This window comes from Microchirus variegatus, assembly GCF_963457635.1.
Source record: "Microchirus variegatus genome assembly, chromosome: 14".
Taxonomy (NCBI): domain Eukaryota; kingdom Metazoa; phylum Chordata; class Actinopteri; order Pleuronectiformes; family Soleidae; genus Microchirus; species Microchirus variegatus.
The window spans coordinates 21,914,168-21,937,181 of NC_139815.1; the positions used below are offsets into that span (position 1 = coordinate 21,914,168).

The 23,014-nt window shown below is 42.8% G+C and overlaps 1 protein-coding gene across 1 annotated transcript in view; it reads left to right on the forward strand.

The window, feature by feature from the left end:
* The window catches only part of adamtsl3 (ADAMTS-like 3), a 177,100-nt gene that overhangs the window by 139,167 nt on the left and 14,919 nt on the right, over positions 1-23,014 (forward strand). The window contains exons 16-23 of the mRNA XM_083901045.1: positions 378-646; positions 748-877; positions 6,819-7,029; positions 7,131-7,310; positions 7,675-7,828; positions 13,804-14,463; positions 14,868-15,108; positions 20,695-20,822. Coding sequence (XP_083757171.1) covers positions 378-646; positions 748-877; positions 6,819-7,029; positions 7,131-7,310; positions 7,675-7,828; positions 13,804-14,463; positions 14,868-15,108; positions 20,695-20,822 — 1,973 coding nt within the window. The remainder of the gene's footprint in view (positions 1-377; positions 647-747; positions 878-6,818; positions 7,030-7,130; positions 7,311-7,674; positions 7,829-13,803; positions 14,464-14,867; positions 15,109-20,694; positions 20,823-23,014) is intronic.

Below are 23,014 nucleotides of genomic sequence, written 5' to 3' on the forward strand. Positions count from 1 at the left end.
AGCAGATGAGGTTCGTGAGGCGAGGGAGAGGGCGAGCTACCGCGGCCGTAGCAGACGAAGCGGAGAGAGAGGAGGCGGGACTTCCGCTACAAGTAAAGAGACGCTTGATTTGTTCTCTCGCGTTTGTCCTTACAGGCTCCGGTAGAAACATGGCGTCTCGCTGCTAACAGTGGCTATGCAACCACGGCCCGCGACCGTGTTATTTTACATGACTTTTTGAAACACTACGAAAATAAAACAAAAACTATTATACATCGACTAGACAATGCAGGAGCACATAATATGTATAAAAAAGTGGATTTTGGGTTATATAAACCCATAAATACTACATATTGTACCTTTAAACACAGCTGCATGTCCTCTACCACTGTGTTCAGATTCGTACCCGGGTCCTGGTCACCCTGTAGCGCCACCTGTGGTGCAGGCAAGCAGACTCGGGAGGTGAAGTGCCGCGTCATGCTCTCCTTCACCAAGACAGAGGTGGATCTTCCAGAGGAGGAGTGTGGCAAGGACAGACCCCAGCTGGAGAGGCTCTGCCACCAGGGGCCATGTAGCCAAGGTCTGGGCATTTCTTACACCCAAACGGAGGAACCGTACAGTTGGGACTACAGGGGCTTCACCGCTTGTTCGGTTACATGTGCTGGTGGTAAGGTTTTCTCGAATGAAAGTTGGGGCGTTGAAATGCGCCCGCCTCGTTTGGCCATAAGCGTCATGTCCAACTGGATCTCGTCTATGTCCTGTGTTCAGGGAAACAGACAGCAGTTGTCAAGTGTGTTAACAGGAAGCAAGGTGATGAGGTGGACGACTCTCTTTGTGATTCGTCCAGCAGGCCGTCGGTAATGATCCGCATCTGTAACCCTGAGCCGTGCCCCCCAAGGTGAGAGACCGCACGGTAACCTGAAGCTGAACAAACGAGCGAGAATCTGAGGGTCAACTATCATTTTAGGGTGGAACTCAACACTTTACTGCAAGAGAATTAGAGTTAGTAACTTTTGCACACACACAAGTTAGTCATAGTCAATTTACATCCATCAATTTGTTAAAGCGGAACTAGACCGGAAGTTCCTATTATCGCTGTTTTTTTTGGTGTGTATCTGTGTCATTACCTTGTTTATGAAGCCTGACGGTTCGAAACAAACAGTTCAGCCATTGCCGAGAACGTTGTGTTTTATTGTAATCTCGGGCTCAACGAGATCACTGAAAATCCCGTAATAGTTACGTAAGCAGCGGTTCTCCTGAACAACCGATCGTCCTGCTCCGGGCGGTAGTCCGGGCACATCCGGTTACGTACATTGAACCGCAGAAGAAGAATAACGTCCGTTGTGGAGGTGTTTCACGAGCGACAGTGTCTTCTGACTCTGGGTCTGACTCCGGTTTAAAGTCATAAAGGGACTGTGGCGGGGAGTCGTGACAAAGCTATTTTTAAACACTGTTAAAACAATGTTTTGATAATGAGGAGCAGTGCATCCACCGTTCCAGAGGCGGGCGCTGCGCTTCTGAGAACGGATGTGCTGGATAGTACTGGTCAATCACAAGACTCTGTCTCCTGGGGGTGAAAGTTCACTCTGAAACATCGCGGCTGAAAAACACTGTCAGAAAAGAGGATTTCTATCGGCTAGTTTACAGCAACAAGGAGGTTTTTGACCATAAAAACAAGTTAATATATGTAAGTAGACCTCCATAACTAACATATATGTGCAACAGGACCACTCTATGTGACCTTTAACACTTTATCCTCCACATGAGGATCACGGGGGCTGTGCCTATCTCAGCTGATATAGGGCGAGAGGCTGTACACCCTGGACAGATCACCAGTCCATCACAGGGACACATAGAACTATTCGCTCACACTCCTACATTCAATTTAGATTGCCCAATTTACCTAATCCCCAAATCTGCATGTTTTTGGACTCTGGGAGGAAACCGGAGAACCAGGGCAAAACCTACGCACACACAGTGGAGACATAAATTCCATGTAGAAAGGCCCTTGTTCCGACCGGGTCTCAAACCTCGAACCTTCTTGCTACAAAGGCCTACAAAGGCAAGAGTGCTTACCACGAGTGTGCATGTTGCATGCCACCATCTGCACAAATGGCCACAACATTTTCCCCCCATCTCAGCTCTGACTCCAGTCTTGAAAGCATCCAGAAGTCTGAATATTGCCTCCTGCCTACTGAAGCATAATAGTATAATTTATGACTTGTTATTGCCCCAGAGCTTTGGATTGCAGACCCCCAGGGGGACCCCAGACCCCACTTTGCTCAAGCTGATGTCTGTTTTTAGCTATAATTGGTCGTGCAGTGCCTGCCTTGCTTGCCCTGACAGCATGCCACCGGTGTATGAAACAATCATTAGTTTCTCAGCCACATTTTTTCGGAGAAAGGGGAGTACGTAAGGTGTTCAGTAGGTCTGATGTAATTGCGGAAACCACGCCAGTGATACAGTGATTACTCGGCCAGATGACAAGATGAGTGTTTTTTTGTTTTTTTTTATACTTTCCAGCTTCGAAATGGAACAAAAAGTCCTTGCGCGTTTGTGCACTTGAGTTAAGGTGGATTTATACACCTCTGTTCCATTAATGAAATCAACTGAGCGAGGCTAAAGCCAGCAGGCAGTTTGTAATGGCAGTGAACTTACACTTTATTTTGGCCACATGCTTTTCTGGCTGCACTGGAGGCAAGATGATGGAGATGATAATGACCAGCACTGAACAGAATATTAAAGGAATAATTCAAGTCTTTTTTGACATGTGGCTATTTGGGAGTACAGACACCGGGGTCAGCGCTGACTTGTGAAATGTGACTACAAATGAAAATAAACGCGCACGAACTTCAATCCCTCACGCCAATTTATGTCACTGATATTTGAAAGTTGATATTAGAAATTTGTTGACCTAATTTGGACCCACAGAAATGAGATAATTTCCTGAATAGAGAGTATTTGTTAGTCAAACTATCCTGCCTTTGTGTAACTCATCCCTGCCTGTAAATTTAAAATCTGTAACTTAGCTTTCGCACGAAGGTTGTTATTATCTTACCTAATAATGTAAGCTTGTGCATTTGGGTTGGGTCACAAACTCTCTGTGTTAATGAAACCGACTGACTTTTGCTGATACTACAGGGTAACCGTTAGTGTTAAATCAATAGTTACCAAATCTCCGCATCTTAAGGGCTAAGTGAAGGCAGTGATGGGATCTCCCGAGTGAGAGAGCGAGAGTGGCACAGCTCCTCTAGTTTAATGCACCACAGAGAATAATGATCCACCTTCAGATACAGCAAAGCGCAGATCTGAGAAAGAACAAACACACACATATCGTATTCTCATAATAATACAGTCTCAGCTGTTGTATCTGACAGGGATTGGCACTTACTATAAGTAATATGAGTTTCCCTGAAGCCCAGCACTGCTGGTTTTCACTGACTGCAGGCATGTGCAGTTTAAACGTCTGCATAGATGATGGAAGGAGTATTGAAAAGTAAAAGTACCACTATTTTGATACTATTTAACTTATGTACAGGTAAAAGCACTGGTCTAAAAATGTACTCAAGATAAAGTAAAAAAAAAAAAAGTAGCTTGTTTAAAATGTCATCGGAGTAAAAGTTACTTAGTTTCTTTTTTAACAAGGTTGGGGTTCTTTCTTTTGTCGTGCAAAAAGGACAAGGAGACACAAATCTCACTTTATTGTTTTTGATTAAAGGTGAACCTTTAAAGATTCAAGTGCTGGCAAAATAAAATATAAACATAATATATCAGTCAAAATGGGTCAAAGGTCACAAAGGCTTTAACTTTCTTGCTCACTCAGGGACCTGAATTAGCACCTATTCACCTATCCTCATCATTCACCTGTCCCCAGCCCTCATTCACCTGTCCTTATTCACCTGTCCGCATCATTCACCTGTCCTCTGTCTTTATTCACCTGTCCTCATCATTCACCTGTCCTCATCATTCACCTGTCCTCTATCCTTATCCACCTGTCCTCATCATTCACCTGTCCTCTGTCCTTATTCGCCTGTCCTCATCATTCACCTGTCCCCAGCCCTCATTCACCTGTCCTCATTCACCTGTCCTTATCATTTACCTGTCCTCTGTCCTCATTCACCTGTCCTCATCATTCACCTGTCCTCTGTCCTTATTCACCTGTCCTCATCATTCACCTGTCCTCTGTCCTTATTCAACTGCCCTCTGTCTTTATTCACCTGTCCTCATCATTCACCTGGCCTCTGTCATCATTCACCTGTCCTCATCATTTACCTGTCCTCTGTCCTTATTCACCTGTCTTCATCATTCACCGGTCCTCTGTCCTTATTCACCGTCCTCATCATTCACCTGTCCTCTGTCCTTATATACCTGTCCTCATCAGTCATGTGTCCTCTGTCCTTATTCACCTGTCCTCATCATTCACTGACAAATTTTCCAGTGCATGATTTATTTTCTTATTTCACTCAGTAACGCATGTGAGTTAGTGTGCGTAGTGTAAAAGTACAGTATTGCCAAAAAAAAAAAAAAACATACTTGAGTAAAAGTAAAATTGCACATTTAAAAAAAAAACTTCTACAACTTATTTTAGTTTTTCCAGGGAAAGTACTGAGAAAAAAAAGGACCAAATTCAAGAAACCAGTGCCAGAATCGATTCAGATGTGAACAGTACCCAATCTCATTGTGCATGCTAATGTGTGACAGTATTTCTACACAGCAGATGATCAGTTGCCCATCAAAATGGACTCATATCTGACTCGCGTCACAGTGATTTATCATCCACTCCCCTAATGGACATTTACAGGAAGCAGCTGCAGAATTCGGGGCTTCATGGACCCACACACACACACACACACACACCCACACACACACACACACACACACACACACACACACACACACACACACACACACACACACACACACACACACACACACACACACACACACACACACAACTGACTTGCACAACACACAGGGTGCATATTCTGCTACCAGAGACTTTGAGAGGCCAACAAGACGAACACAGTGTGGCTTCTTAACTTCCCCTATCCCTGTGTTATAGTGTGCTTGTCTATAACTCTCCCACTCACCCTGCAGCCTCTACAAATGACTGCTCTGTATCGCTCTCCTCAGTGGGAATTCATCTTTTGCCTCGTGCTTTGTCTGCTGTGAAATTTATGAAGGCCATAAACAGACCAGGGTATGAGGTTCCTTTGTTGTCTGAGATCCAGTGTCCTCATAAACCACGACAGAGTCCTCTATCACATGCAAATGATACGTTTGCTTAAAAGTACAGAAATACTCTATATGCTTGTCTAACAATATCGGACAGATTTTCGATTTCTTATCATTTCTCAACTTTAACAACAAGAATCACATTTAATGAATTCATTCATTGTGAAAATTTGATAGACTACAAGTGGAATCTGATCAAAATACACAACAGTAAGGTAAAATCAGGTTGATTATTATTGTTTAACAGTGCCACTCTGTTAAATCTGTCACACTGTCGCACTGACTGTTTTTGGACATTACGAAAAAGACTCAAACAAATGTTATTTTAAATATATTTTATACTGCTCAAATTTCTAATTTAACACACCGAATATGTTGTTCATGTACAACTAGTGTTTTTTCTCAATAAAATGTTTTTCTTCATTTAAAATTGTTAATATAGTATTTTAGCATGCAGTAAATTGTAAATAACTGCCAGATATTGAAAGTTATTCTGGAAAAATGGCCAAAAGCACTTAGTTACAGGACATTTTCTGGCCCTATTATGGTTAAAATAAGTTTTTGTTGGGTTTTTTTTTGTTGGGACATTTTGAGGCAGTAGTTCATTTAGGGTTATGTTTTATTTTCCCATAAATGCTTCAGGTCTTCAGTGGCCCATTCTATCGGGTATTGCACCACTTAATTAATTTATTTGATTCTAGTTAAGCAGTCAACTCAAATCATTTGTTGGTGTCAAAATGCCAAGAATGATTTTTGTCTCAACGGATTTGGGGGCCTAAGGCAAAGGGGACCTGGGGGGGGGGGGGGGGGGTTTACTTCTAACGTGTCAAATGTGTGAAGAGATGAATCTCTGCATTTGCAGGTTTTCCAGGACTAATTCCTGGAAAATGTTGTAAAAACCGGGGCTTCAGCTGCTGTGAACATGGTATGATGACAATTTAAGTCTGCACCAGACTGTCGTGTCAATTCAGTGATGATCCATCTCGCTCTGATTTGGTTTTGAGCTGAACACAGTTTCACAGACTAAACCCTTAAACCCTTCCTAAGTGATGCTTATACCATTTACTACATTTCACCATTTCACCATGTGGATTTTTATAATTTAAAGTGTATTATATACCTGTTTTTTCTCCCTCATGTGAAGTATCTTTTCAATTACATGAAGGACTTCAGAATATCCCATCCTATCAACCAAGGGATGGCTGTGCAAAGTGGGAGATAAATATCCCCTAAATGTTGCCAGGGCTGAGCATGTTTGATTGAATGTTTGATTTTCAAGTTGCACCATTTTCTCCAGCCGTATCTCAACTTTAATTCCTCCTGCACAGTGCGAGTGGGAGGACAAGGAGGACGAGATGGAACAGGGTTGATAAGGGATATGGCTTCAGGAAAATACATTATTTCTGTCTCAGTTTGCACAACTATTATTGTATTGCGATGATAATCAAGTGAAATGTCATATAGCATATTGTTAATGTCCCATAAAGGGTGGTGCTGAAGGCGATTTGCCATGTTCATGTTTCATTGTGTTGACAGAGCTGGCAGCCTAATATTCACCAGTGCTTTGTGTCTTTGTGACTTTTTGTATTATCTCTCGTTTACAGTTGGGAGGTGACCGTGTGGACCAGCTGCTCTGCATCCTGCGGCGTTGGAATACAGACCAGGAGTGTGTTTTGCATGCGTTTCGTGTCCATTGAGCAGCAGGACATTCAGAGTGTTTCAGAGGAAGGGTGCAAGGAATTCAAACCTCCCATCCTGCAGCCCTGCAACCAGGTCGACTGTCCTGCAACCTGGGAGACCGAACCCTGGCAGCTGGTATGGACCAGTGTGTGTGTGTGTGTGTGTTTGTGTGTGAATGTGTGTCTACTCATTTCCTACCTCCATCTCTATCCTCTTATTGCTCCTCTGTGCTCCAGTGCTCTCAGACCTGTGGTCGTGGTGTCCAGGTGCGGAAGGTCTACTGTAAGCAGCTTCTGTCCACAGGGGCGTACAGGACGCTGGGGGACAGTAGCTGCTCGGGGCCCAAACCTGCCGCCAACAGGGGCTGCAGCAACGCGGACTGTCTGCCTTACATCGCAGGAGGAGAATGGGGGAAGGTGAGTGTACGGAGTTGATGGAGGAAGCAAGTTGGAATGAAAGCCAGAGTTTTAATAGTGAAATATTTCTGCATCATTCACTGTTCTGTAATCCATATAATCTCTGTTCTTGGCATAGCTTAAAGGCATGTAGACAAGGTTTAAACAACCAAGAAACGCATGCAGCGATGGCGAAGCCCATCGAATTCTAAAGAAGCATTTTCAGTCTGTTGTGTTCTGTTGTTCTACTATTATAAACACAGTAATGATATAATGAGATTCATAACTGAGTCCATCAAAGTCTAAAACAGAAATGCAAATATCCATAAAGCCCAGTCACTACAAAACATTTGATTTCTGTGTTCTATTCCCTTTGACCCTGTAGTGCTCAGTGACCTGTGGTTTGGGAGTGCAGCGTAGGGAGCAACTGTGTCGCCAGATGAGCGATGTGGGCCACCTAGTGACGCTGGACAGGGAAGAGTGTTCAGGTTTATCTTCCCCACCACTCATACGAACCTGCCGCATGATGACCTGTCCCAGTAAGACACTCGCATGTATGTTTTTTGAGCATTTGATTCAAAGAAGGTTTTTCCTGCTTCAACCAAAAACAGTGGGCTTGTCATATCTCGTCAATTAGCCGCCATTCCAATGCCTTTGTTTTGCAATGTTGTGCTAAAGCCTCCTTTAATCATGTGCCCTTAAAGCTGCAGTTGGCAGGATCTCTGGAAAAATTGATTTCATAGTTTCATTTGCAGGTTATTCAAATACTCACAATTTAGGATCACAGACCAGAGGCAGTCCCGCCATCTCTGAAACTCTCTGCAGATGTTGACATGCATTTTATTTGTCTGTACTGTTGTTTAGACATGTTCCTTTTCTGGGTTGCTTTGCAGCATGTGGCTAAATGGCTTTTCCACTATACAGTTCAAGCCTGGCTCGACTCTAGTACGCGACACACACACAAACTAGTGACTAGTAAAGCAGTTGTTTTCGTCTGTACTGAATCATTTGAGATTTGTTCACAGAATCGTTCAGTACTTCCTGCATGACTGGAGCATTTCAACAGTACTGTTGCTAAATACACCAGACTCCTCTGTTAAATGTTGAGATTTTAGACATTTCCTTGCTATTATGTTGGAGATTAACACACGTTTTCAGGATTTATAAGTCTTTTTCAGCTGATCTACAGTTTCGGCATTGTTCGGTTTGATTCCTGTGTCGGGGCATCACCCCTGTGACTCTTCCAGTGCCGACACTGTAGCCTGCAGTCTGTCAACATCACATTTAGTATTAGCTCAGGTTCGCCAGAGAAGGTAATAAAAAAGTCACGAGTCAAGCTGTGCCGAGTCATGCTGGAACTGTGCACCATTAGACAGTTACTCCAGACCAGAAGAGATCAGTATGTCTTAGTGTAGAACATCAAATACTGTAGAATTTTTACTGTAGAAAATACTGTACTCTCTATCTGAACCGCCTTGTGATCTGATTGGTTCTCTTTTACCGCCACGCAATTAGTGTGCTATTAATGTGCTAACACACCAGAGTCTTGTGTTTTAAACAACAATGTATGTACACCTGGAATTGTAAGCCATGTATACGCCATCCAGCCATCCATCAGTACCTCACATAATCAACCTGTTCTTACAAAGTTGATCATTTTTTTCGTTTTTGAATCCCACTGACACTTATCTCCACTTTTCACTCCACAATCTCCACTTGTCTGACTTACTTTTCCTCTCTCGTGCACATGCAGGCAGCGCAAAAAAATAATGTGTGCAGTCCCGTCATGTGGGAAGGAGTCCTGAAAATCTTGCGTCAGGTTAAGCAGCTGTTCATTCCGCGTTGACGAGTTCACATAAAGACTTAAGGCCAAGCTATGGGAGAGGGAGTTCTCTTCCACTGTGCGCACATTCACAGTCACTGTGTGCATGTGCAAGTTAATGCGCACAACATTGTTCCAACCGTCGGAGAGAGAGCCACCACTTAATCTGATTGTGTAATGCCGCATGAGTCCCTCTAACTCGCCACAGCTGGAACTGGGACTGTTAAACACATGACTGAGTGCCTTACAAATGTCACGGTGACTCCTGAGAGTCACAGTCCAAGTGCGTATCATGGAATGTTCTCTCCAGCTGCTGCTCCCCGTTCTCTCTCTCTCTCTCTCTCTCTCTCTCTCACACACACACACACAAATACAGCCAGTTAATTAGAATTAAGGTGAAGGCTGGGTCATGGGAAGAGTTTCAGCGCTGCTAAAATGCTTAAGTTAGACACAGCTTCAACATTTTAATAGATGTATGGGGAGTCACTTTACACTGTGATTGGCCAGTTTTTTTAGCGGTGAGAAAATTAACCGGGCTACATCCAGATTAAACTGCAACGTTTTGAAAACGGAGAAACTTTTTCGTCTCCTGATTGGATCTAATCAATCACGACTCCGCTGTGGCGAACGCAACACAGATTGTGGTGGAAGAGGAAATTTAGCCCCAAGGCAACACTTTTGATTTACTCGTGACCTGCTCTCATCTACGGTCGGGAGCTTTGGGTAGTGACCAGAAGTGTGGATACAAGTGGCCAGAATAGGTTTTCTCCCCGGGGATGTCTGGGCTCAGCTTTATAGAGATACTGTAGGTTAAAGAGTTTAGGCGTTTCCAAGGAGCCGATGCTGCTGCTGCTGCTTCAAGGTTGAAGTTGTTTGGGCCTCTGATCAGGATGTCTCCTGGGCACTGGTCTCCTACCAGAGCTTTTCCCGGCACACCCAACTGTGAAGGGAGGTTGAGGCAAATCCAGAATCTTATGATGGGATTACATATCCCATTAGGCCTGGTAACACCTCAGGAGGAGCTGGAAAGTGTTGCTTGGAAGAGGGAAGTCTGGAACACCCTGTTTAATCGATAGAACATGGATAACAACTTACAAGCATTGCCGACCACGACTTTCACTAATAGGTCCAGTTCGTACATCGCGGTCTTAGCAAGCTTTAACTTTCCTCCATCGCTGTTCCTTTTATGTATTATTTTCTGCAGCTAAGCAACCAACTGCCTTCTGTTTACTCCTGCACATGATCGTATAATGTGCATTTCTTTAGATGTGTTTGGACAGATATCATTTCTGATAGAGAACTAAACATTTTCTAGACTTTACATAAGAACCCATTAGTGTGGATAAAGCCACGTTTTCCACATTTTCCACAACTATTACTGTATGTGTAACCGTATGTGAATCACCCAGTTCCAACACTTTGGAAGAGCTCCAGGACAAACTGAAACCCACTAGCTGTTGATATATGGTCGCGTTTATTTGCAATAATTTTGTGGTTTTCTCATCAGTACGGACTTCTCCCGTCGGCCTTAATCTGCAGTTTTAACAGTGCAGTAAAACGCAGCACGGTGGCATAGCGGTTAGTAGTGGTTAGCACTGTTGCATCACAGACTCAAGAAGGATAGATTCCCGGTCTGGGACCTTTCTGTGTGAAGTGTCTCTGAGTTTTGTATGTTCTTCCCGTATCTGTTGGGTTTTCTCCAGGCCTCTCCAGTATCCTCCCACCATCAAAACATGTTAGAATGTTTGGTCAGGTTGGTCCACATGGTGGCGTGCTCAGTCGCAGCAGCTCTGATCAACCCTCCATCTGACCTCAAAATTTTGTTGTGCAATGTTGGTTGTATGATGACAATAAAGATGCAGTAGCTGGTGTGACGTGATTTCTAAATGCCATCCTTTAAGAGCTTGCCAGTTGAACTTATTTGTATTCACACCAACTTTTCCACCTCCCTCAAACGTAAAAAACCTTTATGCAAGGTCGAAATATTTGATTGAATTCTCTGTTTCCATTTTGATTTTTTTTCTCCCGAAAACGCACATGAAAACAGTATGTCAGAAATCCACTTTATGTCAGCAGCTCACACTTGAGAAAAAAACCTGAACTATCACTTTAATTCCAGGAGAGAAAAGGAGAGTTTTGACGGATGCTTTACACTTCAGTCATATTTGATGAGATACGACGCACCGAAACCCCATGTCGTTCTCTACCACTGTGCACTCCTCACACCTGCCAAACCCAATTGGCTTTGCTGTTGTAAACGCTGCTCACTCTAGCACTTCACTGCAGCCTCACCTCGCTTAACCTTTTTAGAATCAATACGGTTTTTCAGGTAAAAATGGTGAAATGTCCACTTTGCCAATGCTCTGATGGATAGTGAAGCCAGTGGTCATCACGTCTATTTATCCACTTATAATCACCACGGCCTTGAACTGCGCTGCCATTTTTCTAACCCTGTCCAGAGGAAGAAACTTCTCCCAGCACTTATCTAACAATTTTTTTTATTGAATTTAATGATGTCAAATATATTTGTCTTTTCACCTTTAGCCCAGTAGATCCAAGGGAGGGAGGTTGGGAGATCTTGTTTGCATGTTCTCATAGTCTAAGTATGGCCATCAGTCAGTATGTTTTACAATCATCATTACTCACACTGACCTTAGCTGCTCTCATTTGTCAGGAATTATTCTGTGATAGGCCTTTAGTGCTTAGTGCACAAATAAAGGTGTCACTCTACTTGGCCCGAATCCATCTCGAGCCTCTGTGGACTTGACTTTGCTTTTCTACTCAGTGTTAAATATAGTCGATTCTAAATTATAATCTATACTGAAGGCCCCCTTGTTGACATAAAATATATACCACCTAACTAAGGCTCACATAAATGTGTTTGTGAGCAGAGGCTGTGGTTGAAACCTCTGACAGAGTTTAGTCCTGTTACAAGAACGTATTCCCTGCACAATGTCACGCACTCTAATTTTCATTTTACGTGACATGTTCTCATCTCGAAATGTAGCTGTGGGATCATTCCTTGTGAAGACCAGGTGTAAATGTTACACAGATGGAAGTTGCAAAAGCCAAAATCAATGCTGTGTTGTGACAATAGACACATGTGAGCTGCTCTGTATCCAGCCAACTAATGAATGCAGTAATAAAACCGTAGTCCCACATATCACGAGAATCACTGTTTTAAGAAAGAAATAAAGAGCGCAGCAATTATTGTTGTGTACAGAAATATCAGTTGTGGTTCATTCAGAATTCCATGGCACCAGTGCGTAATGTAGTTTAGTAATGCATTGAAGTGCTGCTCAAATCCTCTGTTTCTTTTCTTTCAGTTGTTTCCCCAAGCAAAACAAAGACATTTAAAGATCCAATATGCAATACTATTGTATCTCTATTGAAGCTGCTTTCAGTTGCCAACATTCTGGCCTGCTGTATCGGCCTTCAGTTTGCCAAAGACTTGATACTCATTCATTCATTCATTCATTCATTCATCCTCCACATGAGGGTTGCGGGGCTGCTGGTGCCAATCCCAACTGACATAGGGGGTGAAAGGTGGGGTACACCCTGGACAGGTTACCACTCAATTACTCTCACACTCACACCTATAGGGTCAATTAAGAGTGTCCACTTAACCTCTGCATGTTTTTGTACTGTGGGACGAAACCCTTAGAATATGGAGAAAACCAACACACATACCGGAGAATATGCAGAAAGGTCCTTGTTCTGACCGGGTTGCAAACCCATACATTTTTGCTGCAAAGGCAACAAACTTGATATTGAAAATAATTGTCAAAGTAATAAAGGAATAGCAGAAGCAGCAGTATAAGATCAAAATAACAACATTTTTCCAAGTGAAAATCAGCCATAATCCAAATTTAAGATCTGTGTTGTAGGCGAACTAGATATACAGAATATGTAGAGAAAGAGAACTTGACTCCTTTCAATTGAATGGACAATGAAAATTAAACTAAGTGCATTTTGCCCCCCCCCCCCATGAAAGGACTGAGTTGTGTTCATTAAAAACCCCTTCAGACTTGGTATTTACATCAATCTTGAATGATCCAATCACATCTATCCTAATCTGTGTCCTCACATCTGATCCCAAACATCACATTTGGAGGTGAACGCAGTATGATGGCGTAGAGACCACCTCCTCATCCTCTGACCAGCTGTATTCCAAGTGTTTGATGTTTGTAGCCACTGTCACAACATCAACATGCAAGCTCTTTTTCTAATGGTCAAAATCGTTTCATGTTATAACAGCCGGCGTGCTTTGAATAACAATTGCACATACGCACACAAGAACGTTGACATCAGGCACATCTGTATACTCGGACTCGTTAAAAACATCATGACATAATGTAAGTGTGTGTGTTTAAAATACAGGACGGAAGAAGCCAGATTCTATCTCATGTGGTCACGGGAAATGCATCCAGGGTGTGTTTTAATGACAGGTGTGAACAGTAGTACTTAAAGCTATCCACATGTGATCAGATCACTTAGGACAGATGTTCATACCAGGTCTGAAGAGAACAGTATGTGAAAACACCCAGTAACTGCCACAGCCTCAAAACAACAACAAAAAAAGAGAATATGAGGTCAGAGTCTTTATTGATGACAACATGACAGTTATTGGCGTAGCTTATTTCATTGTGTTAAACGACACTTAACTCTCTCTTTCTCTCTCTGTCCACCCAGCAAAGAACTGGGACGATGGGGTTAAACGATGTCCTGCACTAAGTCCTGTGCACAAGATCTACATCCAGACCCACAAGGAGAAACGCTTCCACTTGACCATTGGCGGCCATGCCTATCTTCTACCTAATACCTCCCTGGTCATCAAATGCCCCGTCAGAAGGTTCCCCAAGTCCTTCATTCGGTGGTTCAAAGACGGACGTCCGATACCCAGCTCCAAACACATGGGCGTCGCCAAATCTGGCTCTCTGAAGATCCACTTTGTGACGGCAGAGGACGTCGGGGTGTACAAGTGTGTCGCCGGGCCCGCCTCAGATATCTTCACACTCCAGCTGATAGGCGGCGGCAGACGGTCAACTGGCAGACAGTCTACAATCAGACAGTCTACAATCAGACCAAGTCCCAGCTGGGAGGATCTAATGCCCAGTTGCCACACACACAGTAGCCATTTGATCGGAGTTCGTGTGTCTCTTTTGCCCCCTGGTGCCCAGGAGGCCTCGCTGCAGCCACGGTTGAAGGAGAAGCTGATCAACATCACTCTGCAGGCTGACAGGGGGCAGATCGAGCAGGAGGAGGCCTCGGAGCTCATCGCATCACTGCTCACGCTCATGTCTGCTGCTCAGCTCTGGACCCGGACAACAGAGGGACGAGTACAAGCTAAGGGTAAATCCAGGTTCCTATGAGGTACAGTGTGTGTTTACCTTTAAAGGTGTGGTAACATACGGATGTTCTCTCCCAAGACCATTTCTTTTTCATTTAGTTACAGGTATTAATAATTCATTTCAACTATTATCAGCTGGGTTTTCCCCTCCAGCTCCCCCTGGGACCCTCAAAAAGAATAGAGAGTAGATTATGAATACATTTTTAGAGTTTGTTTTTTTATGCTCTGTCTCTCCTGCAATACGATAAAGAAAGTCCAAAGTTTATATGTTGTATTTACCAGAATCAGTTTACAGGTAAACATTTTATATAAAAATATTTAAAAAAATATTGGCTGACCAGTAATCTTATATCACTTCTTTGACTGTGTTCCTTACTTTGTGTTTGGATGTACTTTTCCATCACAGACAGTCTACCCAACTGGTCAGAGCACTCTTCGCTGGGCACAGCTGAGAACAGTCCAAGGATCATCCGACAGCAGCAGAAGCTCACACCAGCTTTCCAGAAGAACATCAACGTGAGCGTTGGACACAGCGTGCTCCTCACCAATGCCACCCGATCACTGACCATACGCTGTCCTGCAGTGGGATTCCCGCCTCCCTCAATCACCTGGAGCAAAGATGGAGTTCTGCTGCGGCGCACTGACAGGTAACACACTGGAGAAACTGTTACCAAATTCTGTCTGGCAGAGAAAGTGCATACAGCAGTGGAAGCTCAGCTTCCTCTATAATGTCGTCAGATATATGTACTGTGTTGTATTTACATTTTAACGCTCAACATGTCAGCTGTTTGTCATATTCCCGTAGCAGCCTCAACGTTAAAACCACTTGAACCTCAGCTTCAGCTGATGGTGATTGGACAAATGCATCAAAAATGTCACTTCCACAGAAGCTCTGCTTCTCTGGAAGTCAATGGAGAAGTGGGTCGGAGCGTGGACCCTGGGCTTCTGCATGATGATCGGAGGAACTGTCTGAAAGGTGGAACCAGTTTTTGTTTGACAGCTTTGCAGAAACAAACATGACAGTGGAGCCTTCTCTGCCTCAGTCCTGTGTAGATTTGTGAAGGAAGTCTGTAGACAAGTAGGTGATCTTTGTGTGTTATTTGCCCAGCAATATAGACAATTTTCAAATGTGCCAATCGCAGCTGACATAGGGCAAAAGGCTGGGTTATAGGCTGTCAAAGAAAACTAGTCGATCAAATTGAACTTCCAATGGTAGAGTTCTGATTCCCAGACTAGACGAATTCTTCCTCTTGGCTGGATTACATATCTTAAAGGTACAATGTGTAGTATTTATGGGTTTATATAACCCAAAATCCACTTTTTTATACATATTATGTGCTCCTGCATTGTCTAGACGCTGTATAATAGTTTTTGTTTCATTTTCGTAGTGTTTCAAAAAGTCATGTTAAATAACATGACCGCGGACCACGGTGGTCATAGCCACCGTTAGCAGCGAGACGCCATGTTTCTACCGGAGCCTGTAAGGACAAACGCGAGAGAACAAAACAAGCGTCTCTTTACTTGTAGCGGAAGTCCCGCCTCCTCTCTCTCCGCTTCGTCTGCTACGGCCGCGGTAGCTCGCCCTCTCCCTCGCCTCACGAACTTCATCTGCTGACACGGAGAAAGACGACGAGGACGACATTTGACCAGCTGCGGATACCGTAGCGCTCAGGGAAGGGAGGGGGTGAGCAGAGCAGCAGGTCTTTGTTGTAAATGTCAGCCTCTCCTCTAGATGGCACTTTAAACTACTTATTTCCCCTTTAACGTTGTAAACTCCATGAAGGAGGCATCTGAAGAGTGTGATGTTTACACGATGATGGCTTTCAGCCACCAAACGTATCATTGTGGAAACATTCGTACACTGAGATTGTTGAGATATAACATTTTTTATAAATCGTCTTGTCACATGATTATTTTAGCACACAGAACCACACTGTTAAATATTAATGAGGGTCATTCATTTAAACCATTTAGTGTAGCCATAATAGCTTTTAACCAACTTGCTCTCTTGCTTGGCCTTTTCAGGGGACACTGACATTTTGAGAGTTGCCACGTGAATGAGAATCAGATGAAATGATCGATATCAGTTTCATCCCTATGCATTCAGTACCTCAGAGATAAACGCATGACATCTTTGGCCGAGCTTACCACAAACTGAGTTGTGGATTTTCTTCATCTGCTCTGACACTTGGCTGGTCTAATCAGGTCATGGACTCATCTGCACTGGATCCATGAGATGAAACTGATATTGAACTTTTTCAATTTTGACACAAAATAACAAATAACATATTTTTTCCTGACAAAATGTCAGACTGCCCTTTAATTCTAACCACCAGAGAGAGAATCTTAGAACAGGGTGGGGGCCTTTTTTTTCTATCAAGAACAATCTCAAAATGTTAACTTCATCCTTCAAGAGCCGTATTAAATTATTGAACATATACAGTATATCGCAAAGTCCTCTTTAATGTGATGGCTGGCACAGCACTCTCTCTTTGGTTTTTCTGCTTTTTTGGAAACAAATCTACTGAAGTGTTAAAGCTTTAGTCCATAATTTGTTTCTAAAACATTATTTTTCTTTTCACATCCTGATAGTCATTACTAATTAAAGTTATCTAGACAAAAATGAAAAATAAATCTGGTGTGTGTATTCCTGTAATACTGTAACAAACATAACACTATGGCTCTCCATCTCCCCTGCAGTGGCTCCCTGTAGCTTTGAAAAAAAACATGTTTATCTTTATGTTCTTTCTTTCTTTAATGATTTCTTTCTGCAACATAAATGCAACAAACAAGTTAAAAACAAACAACTAATATACATATATATATATATATATATAGTATATCTCCATATAAAACTTTATATGTGATGTTATCTTCATTTTAACGATCAAAGATTAAATTTATTTATAATTTATAGGTGGAGATGGGATAACAAAATGGCTCTTTTAATACTAAAGGTTGCAGACAGACACTTTTAACCAGGGTTTTCCTACAGCCTGATATGATCGAGGTTCCTGGATCCTGACTGAATTCATCAGTCTAAAAACGCGGCCTTTGTTAATATGAAAATAGCATGAATCAGTAGCAGTAGAAAGGAGGTTTTCTCCTCTGTTTATTGTGAAACTGGAGTTAAATTTCTTTCCCTGTGGCATTTAATAAATTAATACATCTACATTCTTGGTGCAGGGGGCTCGTGCTGATGATACAACAACACTCTGAAAGGATGACAGGGATGGGAGTGTACTCCTTTAAAGCTGAACTGAGAGCGAGTAATGATATGGAATGAATGACTAGTGCTCCCTGGGGACCAGCGCTCTTTTAATATAATGTTACTCACAGCAGTAAAGGCTGTATCCCACTGACCTCAGAAGACTGTTGTTTTTTATTAGTGACTACTTAATCAAAGGTCCCCAGGACGGGACTTCATTGTGAAACAATGTACAAAAAAGCTGGGGACCTCGTCATTCATTTCTGAAACCCTTGATAGCCATCATTAAATAAAGTTCAATCGGGAGAGATGGTGACGTTATTACAAACTGAAAGAAATAGCGTGCTGAGTCTCTGGCCTTTGGATACAAGGGGTGGGGGGGGGGGGGGGGGGTAGGAGGGGGATTTCTGAGCTGAGGACTTTTGCCTCTGAGCAGCGACGAGGACAGACGATGGTGGTGGTGGTTGACCTGATGAGACTGATGAAGGATAATGAATGATGGATCAGATGAGACTGCGAAGACTTTGTGGAGATGATTGACTCACGATGTAGGAGCTAAAACCTTAGTTTAATTTATGTTTCTGATTGTTCTCATTGATAAATTCACCTGTTCACATGCACATGGTAGTTTTTAGACATTGAGGGTGAGTTTGGCGCCGTAATTTTTCTGTTGACCGCACATTACACTATTGATATTCGTTATAGATCTTAGTTTTTTTGGTACCATAATATTCATTTTCATCTGTAACGGTTAATAAATTGCATAAACTTAAAGGTGCCATATGTAAGAATGTGGCCAAAAACAGTTACCACATTCAAATTCAAAACACAGGTCTTTTAGGTTTCGTTTTCTTACGTAACTGGCAACCCGTGGTTGCTGGGGAGCTGAGACTCTACTGACTACAATAATTGGTAGACGGCAGTAGGTGGCGCCACATGCCAAAACATGATTTCAAAACATAAACATGATTTGCAGTCTGCAAAATATATTTTTTTTAATGCTAATGTTTTGTCTGTACTGTTGTTGTTGGTGAGTTCAGTTTGTTATATGAACATTATTCCTGAGTCTCTGTGACATATCAGGAGGATTTTATGGCCACTTGCTTTAAATGTATTACATAATGCACCTTTAAAGCTATACTTACCTTTCTTGCATGTCTCACAGCACTTAGTAAAAATTTGAACATGAACACCTCCGCCTCCCTCAAAGTCCCACCCTCCAGGGCGGAACGGCAACGGCTATGCGCATGCACGATTCATTAGCAGCCTTGACACAAAGTGCTCAGGTTTTCCCCGCTGCTCTGTCTGTAGACTGGGACTGCGGAGGTTACTGTGCTTTGGAACACACGCTGGTTGTTGAGCTCAGTAACTGCACGTGAGAGTCTCCAAACACCGCAAAATTTAGCGACAAATTCCACATGTTGGCAGCACTGCTCTGTCAGAGATGCGCGCGGCTCACAAGCTGTGACAGCGATCGGCGAGGCGGGCGACAGATGACAGACGGGAAGCTCAGCTAATTATTTTATTCGGTCCGAATATTTTAATTGCTCATACTTTTATCATAATTATGTTAGAATTAAATTATTATGAGTTTCAAAACCTGGCGGGTTTATCTTACGTTTTAGAGTGCCATATGCTTATTAAGAGCAATTTAAGATTACAAAAGAAATGTGTAAAAATGCAAGAAAGGTAAGTTTAGCTTTCATTATAGCGACTTCACTTCAAGATGACTTTTGTTTTTACACACACGTCACGGTTCAGGGCCAACTCAGCCTGAAAGCGGCGTTTTCATTCCTGATTTATAGTCGCTACAAACGAGTGAGTACTGTTGGGGCAGATGAAACGAAATGAAGTGACGGTGCACATGCACTAGAGGAGATGAGACGTATGAATGAGACCAAGACTGAAGCAAGTAAAACAGAGAAGATGTTCTGACTGAACTGAAGAAAAATATCATCATCTCATCCAAACCTCTCTAAAAATGGAAATGCCATGATTTTATCACGCTGTTCATAAATGTGGATGTGTAAGTGAATAGTTATAGAACTGTTCCAGTAGAATGATGTGGGGCAATTGTGCCTTTCTTTGTTATGTCCACTAAAAGTGACCATTTTGGCCTGGATATGGAAACTACTGAAGCACCGGTGTCCCTACTGTATGAACGAGAGTGAGGTTGAGAGAGGACATCAGTGTCTACTGGGAGAAATTATAGCAGAGTTCCCACACCTTGGTTGACATCAAATTCAAGGACTTTCCAGGACCAAATTCCCTAAAATTCAAGGATAGAATGTGCTGACACAGCTTAAGATGGGAGTGCAAAATTGTAAGAGCGCGCTTCGCCCATGGCGTCCACTTCTATTGATTTGCAGCACGCTCTGCATCTGGCCAAGTGATTGTCCTTGGGATCTTGGGCGAGTCAGTTTTTGTAAATCTCTTTAATGAGCCAGAGGTATCGGAATTTGCATTTCCCAGACGTCACGTCACTTGCTCTCTCTTGCTTAACATTACTCGCTCGTTGTTCTGCATGGAATCAGTGGACAGAGGCAACCACATCGCTAGAAATTACGACTTAACGTTTGCGGTGCTTAGGCCTCGTCTACGTACATAAAGGATGACAGGAAACAGTACGTGGCGTCGTAACCAAGGGAGACATTTACCTAAATATCAACTGAACCCATGTCTATTTAGGATGATTTTCAAAAACTTAGAAAATAAGGTTAAATTTAAAAAGTTCAGTTTCAGGACCCTGTAAAAATAGTACCTATAGGTTAAAAAAAATCCCCAAATTACTATTTTAAAGACAGCAAACATGCTCTTTATCAGTGTTAGGATTATGACATTGGTCCTTTCACCCCCACATTTTGGAATCCTTGGTTTCATAAAGTTTGAGAAGCCCCGCTGTACCAGTCAACTCAACTGGGTCACTCCCTCTGTTTCAGCCGCAGATCTCAGAGAGCGGTGTTTAGCCTCTAATCTGCTGAGAACAGCTGGGTAGACAAAATATGTTTTCTCTGTCTGTTTGCAGGGTCTCGTGGGATAACTCCAGAGGACTTCACATCCTTCAGCCCACAGTGTCTGACAGGGGCCAGTACAAGTGCACAGCTGCCAACGAGCATGGCTCCGACTCAGAGACTTCTCAGCTACTGTTGGCAGGTGGGTCCTTTTCTTTCAGATTCACTGGTCTCATGTTGCAGTTATCATTATGGCACAATATTTTCTGTTACACTTTGGTAAACTTCAAACTGAATACATTCTCCTTAACCTTTTTATTTCCTGATCTGTTTAGAATACAATCAGTAGTGGTGTTTACCTGGTGTTTAGATCTTGTGTTGCTCTGCGACGTTCTCACGCTGCACTCAAAAAGTGATTTATGTCAAGACAGACGAAGGCAGCTGGTCTACTAAAACACAAAGAAGCTACCGTGAAAAATTGAATCACTTCTGAAAGTTTTCATATTGCTAAAAAAAAAACAGTTTAAAGGTACAATATGTAGTATTTATGGGTTTATATAACCCAAAATCCACTTTTTTATACATATTATGTGCTCCTGCATTGTCTAGTCGCTGTATAATAGTTTTTGTTTCATTTTCGTAGTGTTTCAAAAAGTCATGTTAAATAACATGACCGCGGACCGCGGTTGCATAGCCACTGTTAGCAGCGAGACGCCATGTTTCTACCGGAGCCTGCAAGGACAAACGCGAGAGAACAAAACAAGCGTCTCTTTACTTGTAGCGGAAGTCCCGCCTCCACTCTCTCCGCTTCGTCTGCTACGGCCGCGGTAGCTCGCCCTCTCCCTCACCTCACGAACCTCATCTGCTGACACGGAGAAAGACGACGAGGACGACATTTGACCAGCTGCGGATACCGTAGCGCTCAGGGAAGGGAGGGGGTGAGCAGAGCAGCAGGTCTTTGTTGTAAATTTCAGCCTCTCCTCTAGATGGCACTATAAACTACTTACTTCCCCTTTAAGCAGTTTGATTGGATAATGCGTTTTTGCTCCTGCTCACCAGTGCTGCTGTATACACACAAACGCTCCCTCAGCCAGGTCAAATAATAACATCTACAGCAACACAAATCACCAAAAATGGCACAAACTCATCAGTCAGCAACAGATTCAAGAGCCTGTACGTGTCCCGAGGAATTATTAGAAGTATAATATAAGGTAATTTATGAGTCATCCTCCATCTACTACTGCTACTTTATCAAAGCATCATTCAGACAATTGCATTGTATTGTTCCACCTGTTTTTTTCAACATGAGGTGACCAACACTGCTGCAAAAATAATAGGCCTCCCCACACTCAACCTCATTCAACTTAATAACAAGGCCTTCATATGCATCCGGGCATCAATAAAACAGGACTTCACACACATACTCAGTGAATATCTAGCCCTAGGGCGGTTTTTCCACTACATAGTCCCGGCCCGGCACAGCACTACACAGTTTGGAATCGTTTTCCATTACTGCTGCCCTCAGGCTTTGAGATGCAGGAGGTCCCACTTTGGAAGAAGCCTGAATTCCCTCAGTCCCTGATGTGTGTGGTCAGAAGTGTTCCACGATCAGAACTGTTGTATGTGTATGGGTGGACGGGTGATGGTTAAGTATATTATATGTAATATATATAAGTGCAGTCAAAGTTTAGCGTAATGTGAGTCATTTTGTCCAGTTTTGATGGTATCAATTCAAGTCATCCACTAAAACCATGAATACCACACTTCTCTACACTTCAGAACTGGTGATGGATCTCACTCATCATAATATGACTCTATTAGAAGAGACTAGAGAGCTTCGCTGTCTTTTATTTATTAACAAGTCCTGTGCCTGTCCACTCTGTTAAAGTGAAGACTGTTATCGGACACAGATACACAGTACCTATGCTTGTCTGCTGCACGTTTACAGTAAACACTGAAGACTGCTTTCTGCTTGTATGTCCCTGACAAATGGAACAATCTTCAGAACACACTCAAACACACTCTGTTAAAAGACACTAATTGAAGACTCACTCAGCACCGACTATTCTTCCTTGCTCTGCCTTCAACCATTCCATTCAATGCATTTATTTCTATATTTACTTCTTCACTTCTAATTTGTTCATTTGTGAGGATGTGTGAGTGCGTCTGTCACTGTTCTGTCCTTGCAAATGAGAGCTCGCGCTCAAGGATCCTCTCCGTCGAAAGAAAGGTTTAATAGAAACAGTGATGATGTTTTCCTTCTGTTTTGAGCAACGCGGGAGTCGGCGTCAGTGTGGAATAAATAGACAGATTTCAAAGGATAGTTTGTTTGTTTGTTTTGAGGTGTGGTTGTATGAGGCACTGACATGTAGTCATGTCATCCTCCACGCTTCT